General features: G+C 39.2%; 1 protein-coding gene across 1 annotated transcript; it reads right to left on the reverse strand.

Moving 5' to 3' along the window:
• Positions 1-333: 333 nt before the first annotated feature.
• LOC138986374 (phosphatidylethanolamine-binding protein 1) lies at positions 334-1,337 on the reverse strand. Its single transcript, XM_070365886.1, has one exon. The coding sequence runs from the start codon at positions 1,228-1,230 to the stop codon at positions 667-669; it is 564 nt and encodes a 187-aa protein (XP_070221987.1). The 5' UTR covers positions 1,231-1,337; the 3' UTR covers positions 334-666.
• Positions 1,338-21,566: the final 20,229 nt, after the last annotated feature.

Genomic DNA, 21,566 nt, shown 5'->3' on the forward strand with positions numbered 1-21,566 from the left:
CCAGACAGTTTTCTTTTTTAAACCAAAGTGTGATTAATTTAACAAGCACAGACTTTCAGATTCTGATAACCTCTTACCCAGCCCTGCTGCTCATCTAGATGGCCAGGCTTTAACAGCAAAGCAATTTCTTCTATGGAGCTTTTTCCAGTATTGCTCTTTAAAGGAGCCACAGTAGGACACTGACACGCAGTAACCAGCCTGAGACGTTGGGGGTCCCCTGGTTGTCTTGGTGAGACAGAGCCGTGAAAACACATGCCAGTAGGTACCTTCACACACAATTCTGTGCTCAGGGTCACAAAGGCGGAGACAGTCAATCTCTTTTTTGTTTTCAACCTCCCTTAAAGACTCTTTGAAGTTCTGTTCTAATACTGCAGACCTGGTCTTTTTACCAGAATTTTTTTTCTTCTTTAAAGTCTGGGTTGTTGTTCGTCTATTAACATTTGGATAAACTGCATCACAGTACCAAAGAATCCCCCACCAAAATGGAGTTCAAATTTGATCAAAACATAACCCCCCTAAAATTATACAATACAGGCAGAAGGAAAGAAAAGTCACCCTAAATCTAAATCTGACCACTCAGGGCTTAGGCAGAGAGATGGGGGAAAATCTACATGCATCACTAAACTGAAACACTGTTTGGGAACTCTGGGACGGTGTCCATCTCCTCTACTTCCCAGACAGCTGCTCGTAGAGCTTGGGCACATAATCATCCCATTCGGCCTGGTAACACGTGCCGGCCACTGGGGCCCCAAGCTCGTACTTTTTGCGGAAAGAGGCCACCTTGAATTTGCCACGGTGGTCTCCAGATCGGTTGCTGAGAATGGGCTCATCACACTTCAGTGGTCCTTCCTGCTCGTAAACCAGCCAGACATAGCGGTGCAGGCCTGTGCCCTTGGGAGGCCCAGAGCCCACATAATCGGAGAGAACCGTGCCACTGCTGATGTTGTTGCCCTTCATGTTGACCACGAGGAAATGGTGCCATTCCCTGTATTTGGGGTCCTTCCTGCTGGGAGCATCCGGATCTGTCAAGACCAAGGTGTACAATTTACCTGGATCAAGGCCATCCCATGTAATGCTGGTGGGCCGGTTTTTAACCTGGGTGGGTGTCAGCACTTTGCCCAGTTCGTCGACCTCCGCCCCGCCGTATTTGACCTGCAGCGGGTGCTGCGGCCGCTCATCCACTTCCTGCAGGCTCAGAGGCCCGGACCACTTGCTAAGGTCCACCGGCATCGCGGAGCCGAGCGGGTCAGACAGCAGAGAAAGCGGCTTGTGGACTCACAGCAGTCTGCACACTACCGAGGAACCTCAAGTCACACGGCCGAGGAGGGCATGCGCCTGAGCCACCGCCCCGCCTCATCCCTGCTCCTCCAGTCCGCTAATCACTTTCATCTGGAAAGATTTTCCTGTTTTTCCATTTTCTCCTTTAGTTCTATAACCACAGAAGTATTACTAGGCCCAAGGGCATAACTCTCCTTAAGGTTTCTTATTCATCTGCTAAGTGAATGTTCATTTCTTTCCAAATGAGTTATTTTCTACTCCCACCTGCACTTTGCTCCATCTTCAGTGCTGCTGCTGCTAAGTCACTTCAGTCGTGCCCAACTCCGTGTGACCCCACAGACGGCAGCCCACCAGGCTCCCCCGTCCCTGGGATTCTCCAGGCAAGAACACTGGAGTGGGTTGCCATTTCCTTCTCCAGTGCATGAAAGTGAAAAGTGAAAGTGAAGTCGCTCAGTCGTGTCTGACCCTCAGTGACCCCATGGACTGCAGCCTTCCAGGCTCCTCCGTCCATGGGATTTTCCAGGCAAGAGTACTGGAGTGGGGTGCCATCTTCAGTGCTAAGTATCATCATTTCTCATTAATGCTACTTCAATAGTGGAAAATGATTTCTGATTGTGTTCATTTCAGTTTTTTTCCCCAAGGAAAGTGAACATTTTCCCATACCTTTAAATCACCTTAATACTTGTTTGTTCAGGCCGTTTGCCACTTTATCCTTGGAGTATCTACTGTGTTTTTGTTTTTGTTTTTTAAGTTAGTTCTGTTCAATTAAGTTTTAATGAATTCCTACTTGGTATCATGCAGGAATTGTGCAGGGCCACAACAATATGGAGATGAAGCCAACACAGGCCTTACCCTTCAGATGAAACTCTTCATGGGAAAGCAGAGCTCCTAATGAGATAATTTCAATACTGTTAGTAAGATAGGGGTTTGTATCAGGCATAGGGAAGGGGAGCATTTTCCCCTGAAAGAAAATACCAAGTACAAGGAATAAGACTGAACCATCAGAAGAAAACTGAAGAATTCACAGGCAGAAAGAACCACAGGAATAAAGGGCCAGGGCAGGAACCAGCACTAGGTGGTGAAGAACCTGAAAAGCAGATGCATAAGGCTGAAGTGGGAGAGCTGGAGGGCTTGCAAGCAGTTGGGGCTAGGGGAGAGGCCAGAGTATGAATAACCTTGAACTCCACTGGAAGAACTTTGGGCTACTTTTTGGAGATGAGAAAAGTTAGTGAATGACTTTTAGCAGGAGAATGACATGGGAATACTTGTCTTCAGATTTGATTCCACCCCCCACACCCCACCCTGCCCCGGCTGCAGTGTTGGCTGGTATCCAAAATAGAAGGGTGTATTAGTTTGCTAGGACTGCTGTAACCAAGTACCACAAACTGGGTGGCTTTCCAGAAGAAGTTTACTGTCTCAGAGGCTAGAAGTCTAAGATCAAGGTGTTATCAGGGTTGGTTCCTTCTGAGGGCTTCGAGGGAGAATCTGTGCCCTGCCTCTTGCCCAACCTCCAGTAGTTTGCTGGCAATCTTTGGTATTCCTTAGTTTGTAGAAGCATCGCCTTGATCTCTGGCTTTACCTTCACGTGGCATTCTCCCTATGTACATGTCTCTGTGTTCAAATCTCCGCTTTTTATAAGGACATCATATTAGATTAGAGCCACCATAATGATCTCATTTAAACTTGATTACCTCTGTAAAAACCCCATCTCCAAATAAGATCACATCCCAAAGTACTGGGGGCTTAGGGCTTCAACATATGAATTTTACAAGGAAACTATTCAGCTCATAATAAAGGGGGAGAATAGATTAGGAGCCCAGGACTTAAATTAGGGCTGTGGAGGGACAGACAAAATTGAGGGACTAGGACAGAATTCATTTGGGGGTGTAAAATCCGCAAGTCTTGCTCTTTCATGAAAGGGAAGGGAAGGAGAGTTCAACTTCCAGGTTTGGAATATTCCATTATTTCTTGTTTAGTCACTAAGTCATGTCTGACTCTTTTGTGACCCTATGGACTGTTGCCCACCAGGCTCCTCTGTCCATGGGATTCTCCAGGCAAGAATACTGGAGTGGGTTGCCATTTCCTTCTCCAGGGGATCTTCCCGACCCAGGGACTGAACCCATGTCTCCTTCTTGGCAGGCAGATTCTTTACCACTAAGTCATGGGAAGCCCTTGGAGTACTTCCATTCCAGGGCTATTTGTGTATTAGTACTAAAGGAGGAGGATGGGGAAGGGGAATAAAGAAGATTGGACTGTAAGATGACAAGATTATCCTAGATATTGTACATTAAGCTTGAAAGATCTGTAAGACATTCCCATCGGTCAGGCAGGAGAAAGATCAGAGCTGGAAACATACATTTGGTAGTGAGAAGCATGTAGGTAGAAGTTTAAAGTGATGAGCAAGGAGGTGATTGTCCTAGAAAAGCAAAGGAAAGATAGAGGGTCAAGAACAAGAGGGTAGGGAACACCAGATATAAAGACAGTGCTTAGTGTGAGAAGCTGATTGAAAAAATTCCAAGGAGGGAGTGGGGAGAGATAAATTAGGAGTTTTAGATTAACATATACACGATGTATTAAATAGGGCGTCACTGGTGGTGCTACTGGTAAAGAATCCGCCTGCCAATGCAGGAGACACAAGAGAAGATTGGATCCTTGGATTGGGAAGATTCCCTGGAGTAGGAAATGACAACCCACTCCAGTATTCTTGCCTGGGAAATTCCATGGACAGAGGAGTCTGGTGGCTTATAGTCCATGGGGTCACAAAAGGCTGAGTGTACACATGCACACACTTGCACACACACACACACACTAAATAGGTAGAGTAAGGACTTACTGTATAGCACAGGCAACTATACTTGATATTTTGTAATGACCTATAATGGAAGAATCTGAAAAAGTATATATATACACATATAACTATATATATATAACTATGTATATATATGCTGTGTGTGCTGTGCTTAGTCACGTCCTCCGACTCTTTGTGACTCTCTGGATTATAGCCCACCAGGCTCCTCTGTCCATGGGATTCTCCAGGCAAGAATACTGGAGTGGGTTGTTTTGCCCTCCTCCAGGGGATCTTTCCCACCCAGGGATCCAATCATGTGGCTCCTGCATTGCAGGTGGATTCTTTACCACTGAGCCATCAAAGAAGCCATATATATATATATATATATGGTAACTGAATCACTTTGTTGTACCTTGAAACTAAGGCAACACTGTATTAATAAATTAACTATACTTCAATTTAAAATTTTTAAGAAGAGTAACAGAACATTTCCAGCAATAAAAGAAAATTCCAAGAAGGAGCTATCTTCCATGGGAATGTTGGATCCATGAGAAAAAGGACTTGGTCTAATTTCCTCACTGCTATCTATTCGATCGCTTATAACAATGCCTGGTATAGAGTAGCTATACAATAAGTATTAGATGAATAAAATGTTGAATGAGCTACTCAGAGAGGCATATGAAAAATCAAGAGTTCAGTGTTCCAGGAACCACGGGAGTGATTCTAACACCCCTACTATACTTCACTGAAAAAATATCATTCTTGTATGTTATTGATTCCAGTGACTTTCAAAAATAAGCTATTTGTAAAAGGTTTCTAAACTTGATTTGTAATATAAAAAGCATCAACAAAAATTTATACATGTTGTTGAAAATAGATGTTATAAATAAACTAGATATTGTCCTTCCAGTGCTAAATCTTATATGTTAACCCACAAGAATGATCAGAGTAATAAAACTTTTATACACCATCTGGCACTCAGATATTCACAGCAACTTTATTTGTGACAACCCAAACTGGGAATGACCCCAATGTCCAGGTGAATGAATAAATTAACTGTGCCAGACAATGGAATACTATTCAGTAATTACGGAATTCATATTGATGCACACAATGACACCTATGAATCTCAAAATAATACTGCTGCCTAAAAGAAGTTATGCAAAAAAGGAGTGCACACTGTATGATTCCACTCATAAAAAATTCTAGAAAATGCAAGCTAATCTCCGGTGACAGAAAGTAGATTAGGAGTTCCTTGGGAGGTTGGGGGGAAAGGAAGGAGCAGAAGGGAATGATTAAAAGGGGGCAAGAGGACAATTTGGGGGCAAAGGATGTGTTCATGCTCTTGACTGTGGTGATGGTTTCCCTGAAGTAGGCATCAAACTTGGCAAGTACTACACTCTAATATGTGCAATTTATTGTATGTCAGGTATATCTAAATTTTCTAAAAAAATCAAATACCTCAATGTAAAAATGGGTGAAGGAATTGAATAGATATTTCTCCAAAGAAGACACACAAAAGGCCACCAGACATATACAAATGGTACGTGAAAATGTGCCCAACATTACTAATCATCAGGGAAATGCAAATCAAAACTACAGTGCAACGTCACTTTACATCTATCAGGGTGACTATTATCCAGAAAAAAGACAACAAATATTTTGCTAATATGGGTGTGGAGAACTTGTACACTGTTGATGAGAATGTAGAATGGTGCATCCATTAGGGGAAATAGTATGGAGGTTTCTCAAAATATTAAAAATAGAACTACTATATGATGCAGCAATCCCACTCCTGAGTATATATCCAAAAGAATTGAAATCAGGATCTTCAAGAGATATCTGCACTCCCATGTTCATTGCTGAACTATCCACAATACTCAAGACATGCAAACAACCCAAACACCCATGACAGATGAATGGATAAAGGGAATGTGGCTGTCACAGAGCACTGGGCTGAGCTCCCTGTGTTACACAGCAACTTCCCACTAGCTATCTATTTTACATATGTGGGGTGCAGGGACGGGAGGGAGGTCCAAGCAGGAGGGGCATATGTATACTTATGGCTGATTTACGTTGTTGAATGGCAGAAACCAACACAACATTGTAAAGCAATTATCCTCCAATTAAAAAGAAATTTCAAAAAGTACAACCATTTTTAAAAAAGAATGTTGTATATGCACAAGTGGAATATTACACAGCCTTAAAAAGAAGGAAATCCTGCCATTTGCAACAACATGGGTGAATCTAGAGGACTTCATGTTAAATGAAAAAAGCCAGTTGCCGAAGGACAAATACTGTGTGGCTCCACATAAATGAGACTTATAAAGCATCTATGCATTGGAGAAGGAAATGGCAACCCACTCCAGTGTTCTTGCCTGGAGAATCCCAGGGACAGAGGAGCCTGGTGGGCTGCTGTCTATGGGGTCACACAGAGTCAGACATGACTGAAGTGACTTAGCAGCATAAAGCACTCAGACTCCTAGAAGCAGAGAGAATAGAATGGTGATTGCTGGGGGCTGACAGGAAGGGAAAATGGGAATTGTTGCTCATGGATATCAAGTTTCAGTAATGGAAGATGAATAAATTCTAGAGACCAGTACAACACAGTACCAATATATAATTAACCAAATACACTGCATGTCATTAACAATAAGGAACTGAACACTTCAAAATATATTGAGTCTAGATCTCATGTAAAGTGTTATCATCAGAAGGAAAAGGAAATATAAAAGAACACAAGGAAACTTTTAGAGGTGATGGATATGTTTAGTATCCTGCTTCTAGTGATGGCAACCCTGGTGTATGCATATATGCAAAGTCATCAAGATGTGTACATTAAATACATACATTTTGGTATATCAATTATCCCTTAATAAAGCTTAAAAAAGAAAAGAAAATGCAGATAATTATATGAGATTTCAAGCAGTCTTAAAGTACTGGATTTGTAACCATTGCCTACATGGTGGCTGGCACTTAGTAAGCCCTCAATACTCTCCTGTTATTAACTAGAGCAGCGGCCTCCATCCTTTTTGGCACCAGAGACCGGTTTCATGGAAGACAATGTTTCCAGAGACCGATAGCAGTGTGGAGGGGGGGATGGTTTAGGGATGATTCCAGCACGTTACATTTATCCTGAGTTTATTTCTATTACTATTACATCATTTCCACCTCAGATTATCAGGCATTAGATCCCAGAGGTTGGGGACCCCTGAACAAGAGGCTAAGAACTAACTCACCATTCTGCAACTCCCTATGGATCTTACAAACCTCGCCCCTGTTGCCAAGGGAACAAGTGCCAAGGAGATGCTCAGGAGCTCCCCAGCCTGTCTCAGCGGCAAAGATGGCACCAATGAGAGGCGCCCATAGCCTCCAAAGGACAAGGAATAGGGGAGGCAGGAGGCGACCTGGAAAGGAGGGACTGGAGATTAAACAGCCAGCAGAGAAGCTGGAGACCGAGGGGCTGGGAGAGAAGGATGGCAGAGGGTGGCCATTCCCCGAAAGAGGGGAAGATGCGGGAGAGGGCGACAGGGCGCCCCCGGCAGGAGCAGGTTCCAGGCCAAGGTTCACCCTGTAGTGACTTGACAGATTGCAAGCACCTGACCGGATGAAACAGGAACTCACCCACCCCACTAGCAAGTCTCCTTGCTCACGTAACCTATCCCCGCCCTCGCTACCCTCTACCCGCTACCCCCGCTTCCGCCGCACAGCAAACTAAGGCGTTCATTGGTTCAGCCTTCGGATCTTTCTCGAACCCCACAGCTTTGTCTGCAGTCAGCAAAGTGCAAGCTCACCTCCAGAAAGCCAAGCCCGTACCTTCTTAGCGACCGCCGGGTTACTGGAGCGCCTGCTGGGGACCTCAGGTGCTGCAAGAGGAGCATTTACTGTGGTCAGAGGCACAACTTAACTTGTCCTTTACACATCTTCATTCAGGAAAAGCTGAGCGTTGGAGCCTCGGAGAGATGAGGAGAGTGTCTGCTATCCCCACCCCACCCCACGCCCCCCCGCCCCCGAGCCCCACTCCCACCCCACCCCCGTCTTTAATGGTTTCTAAATACCACTCTCAGCTAAAGGATACAGGGCTCTTTGGAGAAATGGCTTATTCTGTGGCTGCAGTAGGGAAAGTACAAGATGTGCTTAGAACATCTTGCACCAGAAAGTAATGAATTGCTCAGAGAATAAGGGGGACATATCAGAATGATACAGGAGGTGGCTTGAAGGGTCTCTCCCTGGGCCAAATTTGGACAGTTTGAGCCCCCAAATAAATAATAACGACTTCCTGTTCCTGTCAAGGTGGAGTAGCCCATTCCTCCCAAGCCCTCCCTCTTACAACTGAAATCCCCCGTACTGTACATAACTCAACAAATAAACATAGGAAGACTCTGGAAGGTGAAAAGAAAGCAGATAGATGGTCTAGGGACCTCAGGACGAGAGGAATAACACAGCAGTGAATTTCCTCAGCTTCCTTATTATGGCTAATAAATCCTGCACCAGGGGCTCCAGAAGCCTCTGATCTGGAACTGCCAACAGGCACCTATCAAAAAACAAAAGCTCTGAGAAAAGTCTGCTTCCTTTAGCCAAAGGTTGGGGCAAAAGGTGGCCTAACAACAGAAAAATCCTTTAGATAATACCAGCCCTACAGCTTCCCTGGTAACTCAAATGGTAAAGAATCTGCCTGCAATGCAAGAGACACGGGTTCGATCCGTGGGTTGGGAAGATGACCTGGAGAAGGGAATGACAACCCATTCCAGTATTCTTGCCTGGAGAATTCCATGGACAGACCGTGGGGTCGCAAAAAGTCGGACACGACTGAGCGTCTAACACTTTCACTTTTTACAGCAACCAAACAGCAAGGGAAAAACCAGCATCCCACACCCACTCCCATGTTTCATCAGGAGACCAGGGATCTGGTATTCCACCCCAGCCCTCAGCAGGAGGAAGTGGACTGAGCCTCCACCCCACCCAGCATCCACAGCCTAAACAAGGCAGTACCTGATTAGATCTAATCAGGATTCCCCACTCCCCTCTCCTCTTGTGTCAGCAGGGCCCAGCAGGCAAGTGAGCTTACACCCACACACAGAGGTAAGCAGATGATGTCAGTTTGTGTCCTCATTTTTCTGGGAAGGTATGTTTCCATCCCATCCACCTACATGGAGGCGTTGTGAACAATCACTCCTTCACCTTGGCTGGGCAGGCATCCCAAAGGCCCTCTCCCAAAGAGAAGATTAAATATTATAATATCCAAAATGCTCTGGATATAATTTGTTTTTTTTTTAATCACTTGTCATACCAAGAACCAGGAAAATCCACAACTTGAATGAGAAAAGACATTCAGCATGAACATAAATCATATATTGAAGTTTTCTTTCAAGGATTTTTAAAGCAGCCACCATAAAATCGCTTCAACAGGTAATTACAAGCTCAGTATTTCATGAGTAAGCATGATGTCAGCTATAGGTTCCTTGTAGATGCTCTTTATCAGCTTGAGGTAATCCCTCTCTCATTTTGTCAAATATTCTTTCATGATCACATGATTTTTCTTCTGATGGAGTAAATTGCCTACTTTTCAAATGTTGAACCAGCCTTGTATACTTGGAATAAATCCCACGTGGTCATGGTGTCTATTTCTTTTCCTACATTGCTGGATTGGGTTTGCCAATATGTTGTTGAAGGTTTTGTATCTATGTTCTTAAGGGATATTAGTCTATAAATTTCTTGGTTTTGTACACGATTGTTTTATTTTGGTATCAGGATATTGCTGACATCATAAGATGGGTTTTGGACTTGATTCCTTTCCTTCTATTTTGGGAACAGATTGTGTAAAATTGGTATGGACTCTTTCTTTAAATGTTTGATAGAATTCTCCAGTGAGAGAAATTTCTTTGGGGAGAGTCTTAATTTAAAATTCAACTTCTTTAATAGTTATGATTCAGATTATCTATTTCAGCTTGGTTGTGCTTTCGTAGTTGGTGGTTTTCAAGGAATTGGTCAATTTCTTCTAAATTGTAGAATTTATTTTCTTATTATCCTTTTAATGGCTTTTCTTTTTTACTTTTTTCACATCTTTTTTTTTACTTTTACTTTTGTCAATCTGCTAGAGGTTTATCAGTGTTACTGATATTTTCAGTGAACCAGCTTTTTGTTTCATTAATTTTTTCTATTGATTTCTTGCTTTCAGTTTAATTGCTTTCTGTTCTTACCATTATTTCCTTCCCATTGTTTGGGCTTATTTTGCTCTTTTTTGGTCTCAAAGTAGAAACTTAGATTATTTATTTGAGAACTTTCCTCTTTCCTAAATGTAAGCATTTAATGGTATAAATTTCCCTCTCACCACAGATTTAGCTGCTTTCCATATGTTTTAATTTGTTATATTTTCATTTTCATTAAATTTTATCTTTTAAAAATTTCCTTTGAGTCCTCTTTTTTGACTCATGAATTGTTTAAGAATATATTCTTTAATTTCCAAGCGTGAAAATTTTACTAATTTCTAGTTTGTTTCCATTATGGCCAGAAAACATACTCTGTTTAATTTCAATTATTTTAAATTTGTTGTGGTTTTTCTAATGGCCCATAACATAGGCTATCTCCACCAATGTTTCATGAACACTTGACAACAATGTGTATTCTACGGTGGAGGGTGTATTTATATATACACCCTTTTGGGGGGGGGGTTCATTATTTTGTTCGCTTATTCCATTGCTGATTTTTTGATCAATTGGTAAGAGTTGAAGGTCTCAACTATAATAGTGCATTTGTCTGTTTCTCCTTTCAGCCCTATCATTTTTTGGTTTCATGTATTTTGAGGCTCTTTTGTTTGAAATGTGTGTATTTAGGATTATTAAGTCTTCCTGGTAGATTGATCCTTTTATCATTTACAGTGTCCCTCTTTGTTTCTAGTAAGATTTTCCCCCCTACTCTGAAGTCTACTTTATCTGACTTTTCATTCCTGCCTTTTTAAAAATTAATATTTAATCTACTTAAGTCATTGTATTTGAAGAGAATTTCTTATAGATAACATCTCATGTGGTATTCAATGTGTGTAGTGGGGATATTCAAGAAAATTGTATTTTTTAAGTGGGGAGGATAGCTTGCAGTGCAGGAGACCGAGGTTTGATCCCTGGGTCAGGAAGATCCCCTGGAGAAGGAAATGGCAACCCACTCCAGTATTCCTGCCTGGGAAGTCCCATGGACAGAGGAGCATGGTGGGCTACAGTCTATGGGATCACAAAGAGTCGGACATGACTGAGTGTGCATATACAAAGTTCTTAAATAAAGCTAGAAAAGTGATCAAATGACCTTAAATGCCCTTTAATTAATTAATTAATTAAATTTAAATAAATCTGGAAAAGTGATTAAATGACCTTAACTGCCCTTAAATGACCTTTGGTGCCCTGGCTTCACCAAAACAAAAGAAAATTAATGACAACTTCAAGTGGGGAGGATAAAGGAAGTGAGATTTCTACACTTCATTCAAAGTGGTAAATATTGATACCAATAGATAAATTACATATCTACTGGTTACCTAGAGAAACCACTAAGAAATCTATACAAAGCAATACACTCAAACATATACATAAAAATAAAAAATAAAACTAACAAAAAATATATATATATAAATAAAATAATAAAACTATAAATAAATCAAGATAGAATCCAAAACATGCTCAAGCAACCCATAGGAAGTTAAGTTTGCTAAAGAGGAAACAAGCAGAAAATAAATATTAAAATGGTAAACTTAAACATATGAATAGTTACAATATAAATGGTCTAAATTCATCAATTAAAAGAGATTGGCAGAGTGGATTTAAAAACATGAACCAATAATATGCTGGAATATATAAAGAACTCTTAAAATTCAACATCAAAGAAAAAAAATCTCTTTAGGAAATGGTCAAAGGGCCTATAGCCATACTACCCTGAATGTGCCTGATCTCAGAAGCTAAGCAGGGTAGGGCCTGCTTTGTATTTGGATGGGAGAAAATGGGCAAAAAGGATATGAAGAGATATTTTGCTGAACAGGATACACAATGGCAAATAACCATATGAGAAGATATTCAGCATTATTAACCATTAGGAAAATGAAAACCATAATGAGCTATCACTACACACTCAAAATAACTAAAATACAAAATCATATTGCCAAATGCTGGCAAGTATGCAGAGAAACTGCATTACTCATACTTTGCAAGTGGGAATGTAAAATGGCACAAGCACTCTGAAAATGTTTGGCAGTTTTTAATAAACAACATGTAATTGCCATGAAAGTGAAAGTGTTAGTCACTCAGTTGTGTCTGCCTCTTTGTGAACCCATGAACTGTAGCCCTCCAGGCTCCTCTGCCCATGGAATTCTCCAGGGGAGAATACTGGAGTGGGTTGTCATTCCCTCCTCCACAGGATCTTCCCGACCCAGGGATCGAACCTGGGTCTCCTGCATTGCAGGCCAGATTCTTTACATTCTGAGCGACAGGGAAGCCCATATTACCCAACAATTGTATTCTTGGGTTATGTCCCAGAAAAACAAAAACTTATGTTCATACGAAACCCTATACACAAATGTTCATAGCAGCCTTATTATTATAGTGAAAACCTCGAAACAACCCAGATGAACTTCAACAGGTAAATAGGAAAAGAAACTGTGGTATATCCATTCTCTGGAATATTACTCAGCAATAAAAAAGGAACAAAACATTGACACACACAACAGCTTGAATGAATCTCCAGGGAATTGAGCTGAATGAAAAAAGCCAAACCCAAAAGTCATATATTAATACTATATGATTCCATTTATATAATAGTCTTGAAATGGCAAAATGATAGAGAACAAATTAATGTCAGGGGTTAGGGTCATGGAGGGTTAAAAGGTTGTAAAAGGGTAGCAGGAGCAATTCTGTGCCTCATGTCAATGTTGATTCCCTGGTTATGATACTGTACTGTCATTTTGCAAGATGTTACTAACAGATGAAACTGGATAAAGGATATATAGGTTCTTTCTGTATTATTTCTTACAATTGCATGTGACTCTACAGTGCTTTCAAAATTTAAAAAATCTTTCATTTTTTAAAATGCATAGCTCACACATGATGGCTGTGTATCTCTGCTTTAGAGCATGGCTACAAAGTAGTAACCAGAAGGGCAGTGAGAATAAGGCAATGAAAGAGGAAACTTTCTCGAGGCAGAAGAGAAGACCAATTAAGCATGTGGTGGCAAGAGCCCCACTATGTGGGCTAGAATCTTGACTCTGCCACATACTAGTTCTACAGCCCTGGCTAAGTTACTCCCTTCCTCTGTGCCTCAGTTTCCTCACTGTAAAATGTGGATGAATTAATATGTACAAATTGCTTAGAACAGCAACTGATACATAGCACTCAAGGGTTTGTTATTTCTATTCTAGGAAGGATATGCTCAACTTCTGGCATTGCTACAGAAATACTAAGTTGACATCTTAAAACAATTCCATAAAAATCATATCACATGAATATTTAACTCATGAGAATTTCACTATTTATGCTCTGGGGATAAATAGCATCTATGTAATAATTTGAATGACTATTCAGATTTTTTTTAGTTACTTCATTCTTCTCCATCTTTATCCTTATTTGTATAATAAAAATAATATACATTTAAAAATAAAATAATAATAGAAACAGATTATAACTAATAGAATAAATAGGGAATTTTGAGTCCATATTTATATAAATAAATGAATACATTGAAAATTTGATGAGGAACAGGATATTTACATGATCTTCATAAATTACATATTAATTACAAAGGGAGAAAGAGTAACTTTACAGTGGAGAAGTCTGGCAGACTCACCTTACTTGAGTCATCATAGTGAATTATCATTGGTTACAATGCAAATTTACATTTTGTGCCATCTGATTGGATGCACTCAGGACACAGCCTCACTTCTGTGCTATCCCTGACAAGATTAATTGCCTGAGTTTAATCATAAGGAAGCATTAGACAAATCCAAGTTGAAGGACATTCTATGAAATAACTGCTCTAGAAAGAAATGGCAACCCACTCCAGTATTCTTGCCTGGAGAATTCCATGGACAGAGGAGCCTGGTGGACTATAGTCCATGGGGTTGCAAAGAGTCGGACATGACTGAGCAACTAACACACATAATCATCAAAAGGTTATGAAATATAAAGTAATACTGAAGAACTATTCCCAATTGAAGAATATGAAAGAGATATGGAAACTAAATGCTAAACCTAATCCTAAACTGGATTCTTTTGCTATAATGAATGCTGTCGGGACAATGTGCTCAGTTGTTCAGTCATGTCCATGTGGTTTGATCTCTGGTCTGGGAACTAAGATGCTATATGCCTTGTGGCCAAAACACCGAAACATAAAAAACAGAAGCAGTATCGTAACAAATTTAATAAAAACTTTAAAGAAATGGTCCAGATTTAAAAATATCTAAAAAAAAAAAAGAAATTTAAGCAGGCAATTGAAAAAAGGAGCAAATAATCATATAAAAGATGCTCAGGCTCATGAATAAAATCTCATGAAGATCCAGAGGCAGTAGTCATTGTGCTATTAACCCAATACTGGAGATTTTCCAACACTCTAAAACCTACTTAATAAGAAAATGATTGCTTTCCTCATCATACATATAAAAATGATTTGTATCTAGTAAATGTATGAGTAAATGTAAATGTAGCTAAAGTGTCTGATCTTCATAGTGATTCATACCTGTTCTACAATATTTATTTATTTAACAGCTTTATTGAGATAATTGTGCAGAGAAAAAAATGTTGCTTGCTATTTCAGTAAACAAAGAATCTTGCCTGTCATTCAAGCAAATGACAAATGTTGCCTGCCATCAAGTCATCAACCACTGTAGCCACCACTGATGATGCACCTTGAGGGGAATTCAGGATGGAGAAAAACAAGACACTGGCCCTAGATAGTTAAGATGCATATCTAAGGAATAATTTCAGTGGATCTAGATTCTTGCATCTTCCCATACATAGAAAAGCACTAAAGTAATTAACTTGAGATGTCTGTTTTTCTTGTTAGTAGTAATCTTTTCATGTTTGACTATATGTTGGGTTATTTCCCCCACCAAAAACTCCTATATATCCTGGCTCCTTTCTTATTACTTTGGGACAGTTCCTCCAAGCTCTCTGAGAGGCTGTCTCCCAGGCTATAGTCCTCAGTAAGGTCCTTGAATAACACCTAACTCACAACTTTTAGGTTTTGCATTTTTTTTCTTCAGTCAATAATTGACACATAGCATAGTGTTAGGTACCACCTCCATCCTGTCACATAGTTACCATTTTATTTTTGTGTGTAGTGACAATGTTACAGGGAAGATCCAACTTTGACTCCATGTTGGATCTGTTTCTTTTACTTTAATGTTTGCTTCCTAATGCTTTTGTTCACTAAAAAGATACTGTTTATACATAATGGCCTGCCTCAAGGAACCCTGCCCCTCTGCCTGAATGTTGATCTGATATGCCTTCCTTTAGGACTCTTTCCACCTGTTGATGACTTCAGGAAGGCAGAAATTGACACATCCCCACCCTGAAGCTGGTTACTCCAAGAGATATTTGTAAGATTAATGGCCCTTTTTACTTTACTTCCTCACCACCCAGCTCTGTTCTATAAAAGAAATTGGCATCTAGACCCCACAAGAGGATTATTTTGAGACATTAGTCTGCCATCTTCTCAGTCTGCTGGCTTTCCAAATAAAAGTCATATTCCTTGCTTCAACATCTTGTCTCTTGAATTAATGGCCTGTCATGCGTGAACAGAGCAAGCTTGGACTTGGTAACAAGAACATTTAAGATCTACTTTGTAGGCAACATTCAAGTATATGAACCAGTATCATTAGCTATATTCATCACACTGTACAAAAGAGCCCTAGTTCTTGTTCATCTTAAAGTTTGAATTTTGTGCCTTTGACCAGTATCTCCCCATTTTCCTATGACCAATCCAGGATAACCACCACTCTACTCTATTTCTGAGTTTGGCTTTTTTACATTCTACATATAAGTAATATCATTCAGTGTTTGTACTTCTCTGTCTGGTGCTTTATTTCATTTAACACAATGCCCTCAAGGTTCATCCAAGTCATCACAAAAGTCCTTCTTACTCACAGCTGAATAATCTTCCATTATATATTTATGTGTGTGTGTATATATATATATATATATACATATACATATATATATATATATATATATATATATACATATATATATATATATAACATCTTCTTTAACCCCTCATCTGTTGACAGACACCTGGGTTGTTTTCATTTCCTAGTTATTATAAATACTGCTGCATTGAACATGAGAGTGCAGATATTTCCTCAAGATCCCAATTTCTATTCCTTTGGGTATATACTCAGGAGTGGGATTGCTGGATCATAATGTAGTTTTATTTTTAATTTTTGAGGAAGCTCCATACTGTTTTACTAGTGGCTATACCAATTTGCACTACCACCAATGGTGCACTAAGTTTCCCTTTCTCCATACCCTTACCAACACTTGTTATCTCTTGTCTCCTTGATGATAGCCATTCTAACAAGTGTGAGGTGCTATCTCACTGTGGTTTTGATTTGAATTTCCCTGATGATTCGTGATGTTGATTACCTTTTCTTGTATCTTTTGGCCATTTGTATGTCTTTGTTGGAAAACTGTCTATTCATTTCCTTTGCCCATTTAGAGTTGAGTTGTTTGAGTTTTTAATATATATGGATATTAACCCCTTAACATATAAATGATTTGAAAATATCCTCCCCCATTCCACAGGTTTCTTTTTTTCATTCTGTTGGTTTCCTCTCTGTGATGTAGTCCCACTTATTTATTTTTGTCTTTGTTGCTTGTGCTTTTGCTGATGTATTTAAGAAGTTGCTGCCAAGACCAATGTCAAGGAGCTTTTCCCTGCATTTTCTTCTGAGAGTTTTCTTCTAAGAGTTAAATTAAGTCTTTAATTCATTTTGAGTTCATTTTTTGTGAGTGGTACAGATTCAGCAATACTGTATTACCCAACAAAAGGGTAAAGGAAACATATATTTCAGTTAGCTGCCTTACATTCTGTTGGCTGAAAACCAGAGAGCAAAATTTACTTGTACTATTAATCCCTTTAAACAACTACTCTCTTATAAACTTAAGGTGAAGGCAATAAGAACTCTTTTCTTCCCTACCAACTTGAGATTTTGATGTCAAAATAGCATGCATCATAATTTCCAGGTGTTGTGACTTTTCCCTATTCAAGTAATACCATGATATTGTTCTATTTTTGGAAGTGATTATTTTAATTACCTGTTTCATGGCATTTTCTTTCTCTATCTCACTACTTATAAAACTGCAGATTTTTAAATAAAAAATAAATGAAATATTTCCAGTTTTCTGGGGTATCTAGTAGTTATTTGGGGAAAAAATGAAAACATGATATCCGTCTTCTCCTTCTACCAAAAAAGAAAATTCTATCTGGTTTGAAGCTCTAAATGTTAAAAAAAAAAAGAAAAAAGAAAACTCAAAGGAAAAAAAAACCTTGAAAGTGTTAAATTAAAATAAGGGCAAATATTTTTATAATTGACAGATCGGATGTCATGAAAGAAAAAACATTGATAAATTAAGCCTCCTAAAAATATAATTGTTTGTGTATGCTTCTGAACATTTTGCTATTCTTATACCAACAAAATTTTTTAACAAAAAATAAGATCAGTGAATGCTTATTGCTCTGCAACTTATTTTTATTCACTTTGAAATAAAATAATGGCATCTTTCCAAATCAGTGCTTTTGTTTTCATGAAAATATATCTCATTATATAGAAATCTATAATGTATTCTTTTATATTCTTCTCTTTTGTTAATATCTTAACTCACCAGGTTATAGGAGGAACAAAGCGTAAGCCTACACCAACACTTATAATGCCTAGAGGTTCTTATCAAAGGGTTTCAAAGCACCTAATGCAATGCTTTCCTGATATTCTTTGCTCCAACAAGTGGCAGGAAATAAGTGATTCTGAAAATAAAACTGCTGAGTCATGAAGCATATTTTTTACACCACCCACAGGTGGATATGAAGTTTAGTATTTAAAAAAACTAAGATTCTGAAGAAAATAAAGTTATGGATGTTGAAAATTACATAATTTTGCTTTGCAGAGTGATAATAAAATGCACCATGTTAGTAAATTTAAAAAATAAACTTAACGCATCAATACATCTCAGGTGATGCTAACAAAAAGGAGAGGAAAAATGTACTTTCTAATTTGATGATTTAAATGTTTTATCTTCTAAGAAGTTTCCAAATTGTATACAAAATAAAATGTATACTTAGTTGTCTTCTTTGGTTCTCAGAAAAAAATTTCCCTACGTTACATTCTCCTTGGCTTGTTTCCTTCCAGAAAGCTCCCTGGATGGAATTTTGCATAAGGCCCAGAAGAGGGCTCTGTGTGTGTTCTGAGGCACAGTCAGGCATACATAGAAGACACTGCAGACACCCAGTTAGGGAATCAGGAATGAGGGCTCCTACCTCCCACACTCCAACCACAGGGCTATCAAGTTCTAGTTACAGCTGTTCAGCTAACAACAGATGGTGTTTGCCCTTCCTTTTAATCAAGGAGTCAGAAGAAATGGTTTCTAAGAATAACTAGTAGCTTGGAAAAATATCCCCATTATGTGAATAACCATACAAGTATTTTATATTGCAGCTTTTATTCCCCTAAGTTCCTATTTTCATTTTAAAATGTATTTGAAAGATATACAGGTATATAACATAAATGCTCAGGAAAAAATACATTAAAAAGAAACACATCACAGTGGTGGTGAACAATGGTTATTAATGAAGAGATTATGGTTGATTTTGCTACATTTTTTTTCTCTAAATTTTACAGTTTGTGCAGTTCTTTTGAATATTCCACTTTCAAAAAGAGACAATATAGAAGAATGAAAAAGAAAGAGACAGGAAGTGTAATGCTTATCAAAAAGATTCGAAACATTTGGAACAACTTTATTTTTTTTTTTTTGGAACAACTTTAAACAATCTTTATTTGAAAGAGTTTTTAGAACGGTTAAAAATAATGTATGTGAAAATGATTCAGTTAGCCTATATAGAATTGGACCATAAAGAAGGCTGAGCACTGAAGAGTTGATGCTTTTAAACTGTGGTGTTGGAGAAGACTCTTGAGAATCCCTTGGACTGCAAGATGAAACCAGTCAATCCTAAAGGAAGTCAATCCTGAATATTCATTGGAAGGACTGATGCTGAAGCTGAAGCTCCAATACTTTGGCCACTTGATGCAAAGAGAGCTGACTCATTAGAAAAGATGCTGATGCTGGGAAAGATTGAAGGCAGGAGGAGAAGGGGACAACAGAGGACGAGATGGTTGGATGGCATCACGGACTCAATGGACATGAGTTTGAGCAAAGTCTGGGAGATGGTGAAGGACAGGGAAGCCTGGTGAGCTGCAGTCCATTGAGTCACAAAGAGTCAGACACCACTGAGCAACTGAATAACAACAATATATAATTGGTCATTTTTAATCTTTTCAGGGAAAAATAATGGAAGAATCCACTTATGTGAAGAAGGCATGGATCTTTTTTTCCAAAAACAAAGTTTAAAAGATGCACCATGAAGTACTGTTGTTTTTATCTCCGTTTCAAGGAGGGGTGAAAACCCTGTCTGATGACTCTGTCATTAACATATATTTTGAATTAAAAGATCATTTACTCCTTTATTCCACAAATATTTAGATTCCTTTTATGTGCCAGGCACTTTCACACCCTGAATGCTCCCCTATCGAAACCACAAAAAAGGTTTGCCTACCTAATCTAGATCACATGCCCTTATCAGGAAACTAAACATGTTACCATCTTATCCCCTTTAAGCAGGTCCTCTATCTCCCCAACTCCAGCTGTGACTTACCCAAGCCTCCTTCATTCTTTGGTTCTCCAACTATTCTTTTCTTCTAATTGAAGTCTAGTTGATTTGCAATATTTTATTAGTATGCAGGTCAAGAAACAATAGTTAGAATCAGATATGGAACAACAGACTGGTTCAAAATTGGGAAAGGAGTACATCAAGGCTGTATAGTGTCACTCTGCTTATTTAACTTATATGCAGAGTACATCATGCAAAGTGCCGGACTGGATGAATCACAAGCTGGAATCAAGATTGCTGGGAGAAATATCAACAACCTCAGATATGCAAATGACACCATCCTTATGGCAGAAAGCAAAGAGAACTAAAGAGCCTCTTGATGAGGGTGAAAGAGGAGAGTTAAAAAGCTGGCTTAAAACTCAACGTTCAAAAAACTAAAATCATGGCATCCAGTCTCATCACTTCATGGCAAACAGATGGGGAATCAATGGAAACAGTGACAGATTTTATTTTCTTGGGCTTCAAAATCACTGTGGATGGTGACTGCAGCCATGAAATTTTTGATACTTGCTCCTCGGAAGAAAATCTATGACAAACCGAGACAGTATATTGAAAAGTAGAGACATCACTTTACTGACAAAAGTCCATATTGTCAAAGCTATGGTTTTTTCAGTAGTTGTCTATGGATGTGAAAGTTGGATGATGAAGGCTGAGCACTGAAGAACTGACGCTTTCAAACTGTGATGCTGGAAAAGACTCTTGAGAGTCCCTTGGACAGCAAGGAGATGAAACCAGTCAGTCCTAAAGGAAGTCAGTCCTGAATATTCATTGGAAGGACTAATGCTGCAGCTGAAGCTCCAATACCTCGGCCACCTGTTGCTAAGAGAGCCGATTCATTAGAAAAGACCCTGATGCTGGGAAAGATTGAAGGGAGGAGAAGAAGTGGGTAACAGAGGATGAGATGGTTGGATGGCATCACGGACTCAATGGACATGAGTTTGAGCAAACTCCAGGAGACAGTGAAGGATAGGGAAGCCTGGTGTGTTCCAGTCCATGGGGCCACAAAAAGCTAGACACTTACTCCATTTAAAGTTATTATAATGGCTGTATTTTCCTGTGCTGAAGTATGTATCTTTGTTGCTTATTTATTTTATACATGGTAGTTTGTACCTCTTAATCCCTTACCCCTATTTTTCCCCTCCCTCCTTGCCAGTGGTAACCACTAGTTTTTTCTCTATATCTGTGAGTTTGTTTATATTTTGCTATATTCATTTGTTTTATTTTTTAGATTTCACTCTCCAACTATTCTTCAGGGAGATCTACTCATCTTCCCCCACTGCAACTAGCTTCTGCTCTCTACCACCAGGTCATTTGCTGAACCAGGAAGGAAGGGCTCAGAAAATTCTTGAGCCAAACCTGCATTTTATGTATGTGTAAGTGAACTGTACTTATAGAAAAAGTGGGTTTGTAAGCATTCTCTAGTTCCAAGATGGGTCTTCCTTCTCTTTCCCACCATATTTTATTTTACTTTTTAAAAACTGAAGCATAGTTGATTTACAACATGTAAATCAGGTGCACAGCAAAATGATTCAGTTATATACATAATATATTTCAGATTGTTTTCCATTATAGGTTATTACTACATATTGAATAT

The sequence above is a fragment of the Bos mutus genome, chromosome X (genome assembly GCF_027580195.1).
Source record: "Bos mutus isolate GX-2022 chromosome X, NWIPB_WYAK_1.1, whole genome shotgun sequence".
NCBI classification, from domain to species: Eukaryota; Metazoa; Chordata; class Mammalia; order Artiodactyla; family Bovidae; genus Bos; species Bos mutus.